The sequence below is a fragment of the Alternaria postmessia genome (assembly GCF_024291825.1).
Source record: "Alternaria postmessia strain BMP 2775 chromosome Unknown scaffold_19, whole genome shotgun sequence".
NCBI lineage: Eukaryota > Fungi > Ascomycota > Dothideomycetes > Pleosporales > Pleosporaceae > Alternaria > Alternaria postmessia.
In genome coordinates, this window is record NW_026260092.1 from 403,255 (window position 1) to 413,315 (window position 10,061).

At 50.4% G+C, this 10,061-nt stretch overlaps 4 protein-coding genes across 4 annotated transcripts; 3 read left to right on the plus strand and 1 right to left on the minus strand.

Annotated features, from left to right (window-relative positions):
- Nucleotides 1-1,184: 1,184 nt before the first annotated feature.
- On the plus strand, nucleotides 1,185-2,674 carry J4E82_004235 (uncharacterized protein; the record flags this gene model as incomplete). Its single annotated transcript, XM_051730514.1, has 3 exons — nucleotides 1,185-1,505; nucleotides 1,555-1,883; nucleotides 1,933-2,674. 3 exons carry the CDS (start codon nucleotides 1,185-1,187, stop codon nucleotides 2,672-2,674), a joined length of 1,392 nt encoding a protein of 463 aa, XP_051589853.1.
- Nucleotides 2,675-2,875: 201 nt separating this feature from the next.
- On the plus strand, nucleotides 2,876-4,516 carry J4E82_004236 (uncharacterized protein; the record flags this gene model as incomplete). The annotated part of the gene is made up of 1 exon (XM_051730515.1): nucleotides 2,876-4,516. One exon carries the CDS (start codon nucleotides 2,876-2,878, stop codon nucleotides 4,514-4,516), a length of 1,641 nt encoding a protein of 546 aa, XP_051589854.1.
- A 54-nt stretch (nucleotides 4,517-4,570) lies between these two features.
- Nucleotides 4,571-5,284, minus strand: J4E82_004237 (uncharacterized protein; the record flags this gene model as incomplete). Its single annotated transcript, XM_051730516.1, has 4 exons — nucleotides 4,571-4,596; nucleotides 4,699-4,860; nucleotides 4,910-5,081; nucleotides 5,186-5,284. 4 exons carry the CDS (start codon nucleotides 5,282-5,284, stop codon nucleotides 4,571-4,573), a joined length of 459 nt encoding a protein of 152 aa, XP_051589855.1.
- A 664-nt stretch (nucleotides 5,285-5,948) lies between these two features.
- Nucleotides 5,949-7,507, plus strand: J4E82_004238 (uncharacterized protein; the record flags this gene model as incomplete). The annotated part of the gene is made up of 1 exon (XM_051730517.1): nucleotides 5,949-7,507. A coding segment is annotated over one exon (1,559 nt), but the record flags the coding sequence as incomplete, so codon positions are not given.
- Nucleotides 7,508-10,061: the final 2,554 nt, after the last annotated feature.

Genomic DNA, 10,061 nt, shown 5'->3' on the forward strand with positions numbered 1-10,061 from the left:
TGTGGATAGAGGCGGGCCAGAAATCTGTCAGTATCAGTTGGTAAACTAAAACGGATTCCGAACTGACTTACCAAGCGAGCAAGCCACCGAGCTGGGTAACCTACAGTCCACCACCCGTATCAAGCACCACTATAACGACCACATCAAGTATCACTTCATCGCTCGAGTCTCTTTTGTCTCCCACGGCCATATTTAGCACCATTCCTCCGGCCTGGTCCAACAGCTCTTCCATAAGTGCGGCAACCAACCCAAGTCTCGTTCTGGGCACGACCCTAATAGCCTCACCTTCGCCCTTCCCAAGCTCGCCATCATACACATTCTCCATCGAGATAAGCAACCAACGCCAACACGTCGGCCGATGGTACGGCCGTTATATATCTAGCGACTTAAACAAGTTACTCAAGAACCGCTGCGATGACGACAAGATAGGTGCCAACACGTGCAAGACTTCAAAGGAAAAATTCGATAATATCGAGTACTCCAATCAAGCCGGCATGGTGGAAAAAGGCATACAGTTTGTGGAAGTAGGCGTCGAGAGTGACTACATTCCCGGGAAACACGAAGGAGGGGTTGACTACAACGGAAAGTCGCTGCAGAATGCGTTCATCAGCCAAATCGCCTACACGTTTCAGCTTAGTGGTGAGGACGAGAAGAACTGTTACAGATTCGATCGGAGATCGACAATGTGCACTTTCTGCAAGATCTGTATTCCCGATGGAAGGGATCGCGTGATAAGGTGGTGTAATGCACACGAGTATGTTCGAGTAAGCGTCAAGAACGGAGAGGGGAAAGAGGTTGCGCATATGAAGGCTGTGCTCAAATTTACGGGCACAACGGACAAAGGGAAATTCGATTGCATGGCCATCAAGGAAAGTGTGGAGAGAAGTGCGCGAGATGACAGGGTGAGGGAAGTGAAAGAAGCGGTTGGCGGGAAAGAGGTCGAGGCTAGAGCGACGTGTTCAGGGGATGAGGTCACGGGAAACTGTCCTAATGAGTGCCTGTATAAACTGGGCCCATGTTTTAAATAATTTCAATGGAGATGTCTCTGTCGGATATGCACAAGGTCGAGGAGCGGACATGTAGTGTTGGAGAGCAAGGGTTGGTGATGGCCCCTGGCATGACGCAGCAGCTCCGTCGGACTCCCGAGAGATATCTTTTGGTGGGGCACTGACTTCTCCCACGAAATGCAATACGCGCCCGTCACACGTATCACTGCCACGTCGGTCACACTCGCACCTTGCTCTTGTTTTCGAAAAAACGTCCGTCACTTCACGTCCTTCAAAATAGGTCGCAAACACAAAGCGCATCGCCAACAGGCGCAGCAAAACAAGCCGTGGCGCAACGCGGAAAAAGGTCGCAAAGGCAAAGGCAAAAGAGGCAGGATGGGCCAAGATGAATCGCGGGTGGTAGACCCTACTGCACCACCCCAAACCCTAGAAGCACGTACTTTGGAGGCTTTGGCACAATATGTCAAGGATGGGCGTGCGCAAAAGATTGTTGTTATGGTGAGTTGAGACGCGATGGGACGGTTTACCGCGTGCTAACATCGGACAGACAGGTGCAGGCATAAGTACTTCAGCCGGCATACCAGACTTCAGATCACCAGAAACCGGCCTATACGCCAACCTCAGTCGCCTGAACCTGCCATATCCCGAAGCCGTCTTCGACATCGATTTCTTCCGCAAGACCCCAGAGCCCTTCTACGCGCTCGCTCAAGAACTATACCCCGGAAAGTTCAGGCCGACGATAACACATTCCTTCATAAGCTTGCTGCATCAAAAGGGGCTGCTGTTGAAGCTGTTCACACAGAACATTGATTGTCTGGAGCGCGAGGCTGGAGTCCCCGGCGACAAGATTATTGAGGCGCACGGCAGTTTCGCATCGTGAGTGCACTCGCGAGGATTGAGTTTAGGCAAATCTGACTAGGCATAGGCAATGTTGCATCGACTGCAAGAAGTCGTATCCCAAAGAGCGCATGAACGAAGCCATCCGCGACAAATCAGTGCCTCACTGTGTCGATTCGTCCTGTAACGGCCTCGTCAAACCCGAAATCGTCTTCTTTGGGGAACAATTACCCTCCGCCTTCTTCGACAACCGTAGCCTCCCCGCACAAGCCGACCTGTGCATAGTCATGGGCACGTCGCTCAGCGTACACCCCTTCGCTTCGCTGCCGCAACTTTGTGAAGACCAAACCCCGCGTCTGCTTATAAATTCGGAGAGGGTTGGTGATATGGGCCAACGAACCGATGACGTGCTGCTACTGGAAGATTGCGATAGTGGCGTGAGGAAGCTGGCAGAGGTCTGCGGGTGGCTGGGTGAACTAGAAGCGCTCTGGGCTACCACGGCACCGGTATCTGAAGAAGATCCAGTGGCGCCTAAGGAAGAAGTCAAGAAGAGCCACGATGAGTTGCTGGAGGATGAAGTCGAGAAGCTTACGCGGGAGGTGGAGGAAAATCTGAGGTTGAATCAAGCAGAGCATGAATGGCTTGATAACCACGTCGATAACAAGCTGGCAAGGAAACACGAAGAGGTTCAGGTCGGAGACCGTTCTGCGACTGAATTCCAACCAACTGTCGATCCGGAATCTAGGACAGGTCCAAGCGAGTCGAAAACGAACCCAGGAGGTGGTGGGCTTGCCCATGTGTTTCCCCACATGAACAAGTCATCGCTCTAGACATGGCGTGGTATTGGTGGATAGATTGGATATAGATACACGATCTCACGATCACGAATCACGATAGCGTTGTATGCGAGGCAACAAGGCCACCCGTTCCAGAAAGCGCGCACTGACGCCTGCCTAAATCCTTATATCCGAGTCTGTATCTTTCTTCCTCCACACCCGGACCTCGCCCTCAATCTCTTCAAAAACACAAGAATGTCACCAATCACCGATCTACCTACCGAATTGCTAGAGTACATAGTCCTCGATCTTGAATCTCGAGATGCTGTCAATCTGGCCCAAACATGCAAGACGCTCCACACTGTCGCTCTACCAGCAGCTTACAACACCATCACCCTGCTTTGGGACAACACAAGCGAAGACGACGAAGACGGAGGGACTGTTGACGGCCGAAAAGGACCCAAGATACAAGCTTTGGTTCGCACATTGAAAAAGAAGCCCCAATACATCAACTGGGTCAAAAATCTGGAATTTTATGCGGAGAATTGTCTAGAGTACAATTTCGAAGACGTCCTTGGCTATGGCTTCCCAAGAATTGACTATGATATGAAAGATGAAGAATGGATGGACGAGATGTTCAGTGTCTACGCGGATCCTAAAGACACATCGGTTCAGTGGCCCGAGTTAGACGATGAGCACGCCAGGCACATGTTGGTCGCGCTGTTGATTGGTATTTGCCAAGCTCGTCTCGAATCTTTGACCATAGCATGGGAGTTCTTCCCATTCAATCAGTGGTTTCCTACGATGATGAAGCATGGGATCGCGAAGAATGCAGCAGAAGATGACGGACCAAAGTGGTTCGCTAACTTGAAAACCGTACGCGTTGAGTTGGAAGAGTCGGATATGGCCGAAGCGTGGGGACAGAACTTTTTGGAACCGCAAGGCACTCTACTGCTTTTCTTCTACCTGCCAGTGGTTGAGTCGCTCCAAATTATTGCGTGTTCGGAGAGAGACGACTATGGCAACGTAAGCAGCGAGGAAGAGGGAGTTGATCTCTCATTTGAGTGGCCACTAGAATTACCTCCTGTTCCGCATACACTGACTACTCTGCGCCTTGTTCGCTCTTCAATGGATCCACTCACCATTCATCATCTGCTCAGGCAGGCTACGAATCTCAGGGTCTTTGAATACGACTGCTATACACACCCACACTTCGCGCCTCTACAGTTGTCGATTTTGAAGGACGCACTGCGACATATTCACTCTACGCTTACCAATCTAATTGTGCGCTACCAACACTACAATTCCGAATTAGCATATAACCCTGCACGTGAAACTGAAAACGCAGTGGGGGGCAGCCTAGGTCCTTTGCACGATTTCCCCGTGCTCACCAACTTGACCATATCTTTTCCAGTGCTGTTTGGTACCGAGGCCGTTGCTCTAGACAGTACACCTAGTCTTGCAAATTTTCTTCCCGCGACCCTAGAGACCTTGACGATTACGGACGATCTCTGGGAGTACGAAGATCTACAAGGGAAATTCGAAGACGTCTATGCCATGGCTTTCTTCCGACAATACCTTGCTGGTGAAAGACCGAGTAAGCCGCTGGAGAGATTAGAACCGTACACGCTTGAGACGACCAGGGGGGAAGTGGATCTAGACAAGGTAGAGAATGGCGTTCTTTGGGTCCAAGATCGGGAACCGGAGTGGAAGGTCGCAACACCCCGGTTGAAGAAGTTGACATATGATTTGACAAAACTGTGCTGTGGGTACTGGCATTTGTCGAAACCTAGAGAGCAGCTAATGGGGTTATGTGAGAGCCAAGGGATCGAGGGAGAAGTTTTACTATGGTCTCTTAACTCATACCACAATTTACAAATTTATGGGTGGCGTTGACGAAGTAGTAACATCATAGTCTAATAGACCAATTATCATACAGTACGAGACGTGCTAGTAGTTCGTTTTCTGGCGATCATCTGTTCGAGCGATTAGTGCATATGTCCTTTTCTTTATGTTTTGGTTTTCTACCCATAATCCCGTAACCCTCAATCAACATAAATAGCAAAACGTGTACTCACAATTCGCGCCCATGGCTTTTCTAAGCTTCAGCGTTACTGCCTCTTCATCCAAATCCTTCTTGTCGCCTGTCTGGATCTCTACAGCATAAGTGCGGATGACCTGCTTGACCTGTCCACTCTGGAAACTCATCTTGGCCTTGCGCATCACCTTCGTTTGAGGTCCTATGAACGTCTTAGTCATCTCGAGATATGAACGAGGAACATGACCAACCTTGCCAAACAACAAAAGCAAATTTGACGCGTTCACTGTACTCGTCATTCCCTAGCTTCATGCGTACATAGGCATAAGCAGCTTCGTCGTCACCGAGGCTCTCCGTCATCTCGGCGATGTCGCCGCTTCCTGTGCCGGCGAGTTTGAGGTTATCTGAAGTTGCGGATGCATACTACATGGTAGTCAGTGATCTCATCGTTCGCGATCCAGTCGATGCTTTCCATTGATGTCTGGTCGGACGATACCTCATCAACGCAGCCCCGGAATACCATGTACCTTCAAGATAAGCCACGTGGTCTCGGATTTGTCTGAACGCACGTCTTCGTATGCCTGCGCAATCTCAGGGTCGTTGAGAATATCGGATGGAGCGGGCATATTGAGAAGCAGCTTTTACTATCGCGAGCTGTGGAAGGGCGATAGCAAGGGTGAGGCGAGGTGGAAGGGGAGTTTTGAGGAAGTTGGGATGGGGTCCCAGGGTCCAGATGCACGCTGTACTAGCTCAGGCTAGTGCGGGGGAAGAGAACCAATGGTGTCTGGGTCCGTGTGGATCTGGGATTTTGAGGTTTAGGGGCGCGCGACACCTTGTCCTTCCACACCGTCCCTTTTGATCACGCTCGTCGTCGCAGCTGATGACAGTTATGCAGACACTGGTGGGCTAATGCTGCTCAAGAACTGTAGAGTTCGCCGTATCGACTGCGTCCAAGCTCCTCATATGTATCTTCTGAGTATCCTCTATCCTCTAGATCCGTTAACCGCACGCAGCAAATCGTTAGTCGTCGCCATCCATAAGCTCTCTACTTTGAGTCTTGCTCTTTACTCCCACAAGGCACTAAATATACTCAGCAAATTGAGCGATAGTTTGGGTGCATGGTCCTGCGGCTTGAATAGTTCCTCATGCTGTGAAATGACTTGAGCGTCTTGGGCGCTGTCGGGTATCTCGGTGACGTCGCTTTTCTTTAGGTGCCATCGGAACTGAGCCCCACTACGCTCGGAACGAGAAATTTTGGCCTCTTTTACCAGTCATCATTCCAAGGTTCTAATGCGCACTCGCCATCCCCGCATACCAAATGTCAACCTCACGAAGCCCTCGCTCCAGCTTACCCCTACACGTTCCTTGGTGCAAGTCGCTGCATCAGAAGCCCGCCGCTCTCCGGTTGCCACGCTGAAAACGCCGATTCTCTTCTTCACGCCTACAACTTTCAGACTCGGCAGGCGAAGTACGCCAACCGTCTCAAACATACGTGATCGCCTCCTCGCAAATATGCCCGAGACTAGCGTTCAACGCGTAGACCCTCAGAAGTTGGGGAGGATCACGTTCCAGAAGTCGGAAGACTTGATCGATGAATGGGACATACAATACGACGACGCAGAGGGTGATGCTGATGCTGGAACGCTGAAACAGGCAGCCCATGAGCTTATGAGCACGAATACCCCCGTCGCGTTTCCCACAGAGACTGTATATGGACTCGGCGCGGATGCCACAAGAAGCGCAGCTGTGAAAGAAATATTTGCCAGCAAAGGACGACCAGCGGACAATCCATTGATCGTTCATATACATTCGCTACCCCAGCTACGAGCGCTGTTGCTCGGTAAGCTTGACTTTGTAGGCGACGGAAAAGATGCTGGAAAAGACCCTATACCAGAAATTTACAGGCCGGTGATTGAGCGCTTCTGGCCTGGACCGCTCACCATCATATTGCCGGCTCCTGAAAACTCGATCCTCGCTCCAGAAGTCACAGCAGGTCTTACTACCTTTGGCGCACGAATGCCACGCTCTATCATCGCCTTGTCCCTTTTGCGGTTATGTGGTCGTCCACTTGCTGCACCCTCCGCAAACGCGTCCACGCGACCTTCGCCGACCGCTGCGGAACATGTCTACGATGACCTCAACGGGAAACTCAATCTGATAATTGATGGTGGGCCATGCGAAGTAGGTGTAGAGAGTACGGTCATAGACGGACTGTCAAGTCCACCTGCAATACTGCGGCCGGGTGGTGTCACGGTAGAGCAGTTGCGACAATGTCCTGGGTGGGAGAACGTAGTCGTTGGGTACAAAGACAAGCAAGCGGAAGATTCGAGCAAACCACGCGCACCTGGAATGAAGTACAGGCACTACAGTCCGAAAGCGTCGGTGCTGTTATTTGAGGCAGGTGCAAGTCAACCCACACCTGACGAGCTGAAGAGTAAAAGACGCATTGGTATTATTCGGACCAAGAGCTGGGATAGTGTGCTGGGTATAAGCGCCGAGAAGGTGAAGACATCGGATGCGGGTGGTCCGGTACTCTGCGGTCCACTGGACACAGTATCTTTAGATGTCAACGACTCGTCGTCGCGCCTTTCAAATCTCCTGCGATCTGTCGCTCAACACCAAATACCGCATGCAGATCATTACGTCGTTAAGCCCGAAGCTGTTCAGGTGTGGGAAATCAATCTTGGCGCAAAAACAGAAGACGTTGCGAGAGGCTTGTTCTCGGCGCTGAGAGAGCTTGATAAGAAAGGCGTAGAAACCATCTTTGTAGAGGGTATTGACGATAGAACAGGTGATGACATTGCGGCAGCAGTCATGAACCGGCTCAGGAAGGCTGCTGAGATCAGGACGTGAGAGAAGGTTGATTATAGCGCATATGATGATTGAACGAAGAGACTTCCACTGTGCATCGTTCACGCCCCACTACTGATTGCTGTACGTCAATGTCCCGTAATACAAGACGTGTCCGCACATCAATGAACAATCAAAGGATGTACTTGAAAAGTGTGAACGTCTGTTTGCAATAAAGCGACTCTTCTGCAGCTCGTTACCTTCCTATCTTCTGCGATATATACAAAACCTTCTTAGTGTCGTGCAACCACATGAGTATTGCTGTCATGTGCAGTTACTACATGTATCTCTGCATGATCGCACTACTAGCTTACAGTACTATAGCCACACCCAACGACGAAGGTGCTCCTGACCCATAGTTATCGGCCAGCGATCTCCAACTGGTATCCTTACCATGACGGTCTTTGTTACGGTTACATATACAAGCTACGTGACTGAAGCGCTGTCTGGCACCACGTCTCTCTCCTTACCATCCTTTACCTATGATCCCTTGCCGAGTTCCTTTGCTTCTGACGGTCTTCCAACTCTGGGTAGCACAACAACGACAGGGACGTTTGCTACGTCTACTAGCACTACTGGTCTGATGGATACAAGCACTACGTGCTCGCACACAATGCCCCATATTGTACCTGGCAATTCTAGTCTTCTATTGCCCTGGGTCCCAAAGTTGCCTTGGATAACGCCATCAGGAGGATTAAAGACTGTTTCATCGTTGCTTGTCACGTCTTTTAGTGCAACAGAATCACTTACTTCGTCAGTTTCCAACCCTGTGCCTCCAGCTCCTGTCGTCCCTAAGCCTGGTTCTTCCGAATTCAATTGGCCTATACACACCAACATCATATCGAGAAGCTCACCTATTAGTACTCTTCCAAGTACCGGTGCAGACACAACTGCGTCGATTCCTCTTCCTGAAAGTAATAGTACAACTACTGCTACTGCAAGTTCCTCATCGACCTCTGGAATGTCGGTCCACCCGCGGTGCAAGGCCAAATCTGTTCTATCACTTAACACCGAACCATCTATCAAGGCTCGCGACGCAGCAACCGGCGTAAGCAATATCAGTACTATTCAATCCTCCGCTCTCAATTGGAAGACTAGATATATGAACACGTCATCTTTCACAGGCGTGAAGATCGCAACACCGTCCGAAGAAAGCAAGGCGAGTAAAAGGCGAGTGAACCACTGGTTCCGCTTCTTCGCTGCTGCAGAGCATTCTGTAGGACGGATAGTGAATGAGTGCTTGGCATGCGATCGGGATGGAGAGGTTACGTGTTTGCCTGCTCGACGGTATATATGGTGTACGGATGGTTGTGCCATCACGGAGAAGCTGGGATGCGATATGGTGTGCGAAGATGGAGTTATACGTAAAGAAGGAGAATATTGCGTACGATGAATGTATAGGGCCTATATGTGTTGTATCCATAGTTAACGCATCGACTCCGCGTACAGCTTGCAGCAACCTTTTGTAGTCGTATCAGCAGGAATACCCCACTGTGTCTCATTAATATGTTCATTCGATGGGACTACATGCAGGATCGCCACTTAGCTATACGGTAGTGAACAAGCTTTCAGGGTCTCTATGCCAGCGTTTCGGTGCGACGATCGACCCAAAAAACCCGTTGAAGGCCGACTCGTCGGGTTGCGCCGTATACTCTTACCCCCAATGTTTCGAAACATGGCGTCGCTCGGCGAACCGCTGTTTGTCTTGAAACAGCTACCAAGGAGAACCACCTGTTGGGCCTTTCGGAGGAAAGCGATGCGATCGATCTCTAGACTTTTGCAGAGGCTAAGTTACCGTACCAGTAAAGATGCCTAGAGTGATCGACACTGTACGTCATGCTCATCGATCGCCGACATCTCCAGCGTGAGTATCAGGTCGCACACTTTGTATAGCCTTGAGCTCTACGCAGCATACTATCCTCTCATTGCACAAATCAGAATTATCTAAGGAACTGTGCGTGGAATACGCTCGGTGAAAGCATGTGCGAGGCGTTGTGTTCTGCCCAGGTGAGGCGACCTGCGGATTTTTGGACCGTGCTCACAGTCCAGAATCCAGAACTTGGAGGAAGTGGAGATCATTACGTGTGCTCGCGACGACCTATACTACCGCATCCTCGCTCTTATTCCCAGCCCAATGTGCCAGAATGACAAAAAATTGCAGAGGCGGGCATATGTCATTCTCTGCTGTTGGGAAATGAAGTTTGACACACCGGGCGCAGAGCGCATGCATTAGAGTGCGCAGGTTCAGCAGCGCTTATGCAGGAACCTTCTGTCCTATCGATAGGCTATATCGATAGCGCAGGGCAGTCGACTCTTACTGGATGCATGTTAGTGCTACCAACGAATGAGGTGCTTCGACGTGGAGAAGGGTGTCTGTTGTTCCTTTGACAAAATCGGGGAGACAAATCTCGAGCGCAATATCTGCATAACATGGTTGGCAAGCGAGTGAGCCAGGCAAGCGAGTGAGCCACCCCACCAACTTTGCGCACCTCTACACGTGTATATCTCAACCACCTTACAAGATAATATATAGATAATAACAGAGTATACTAA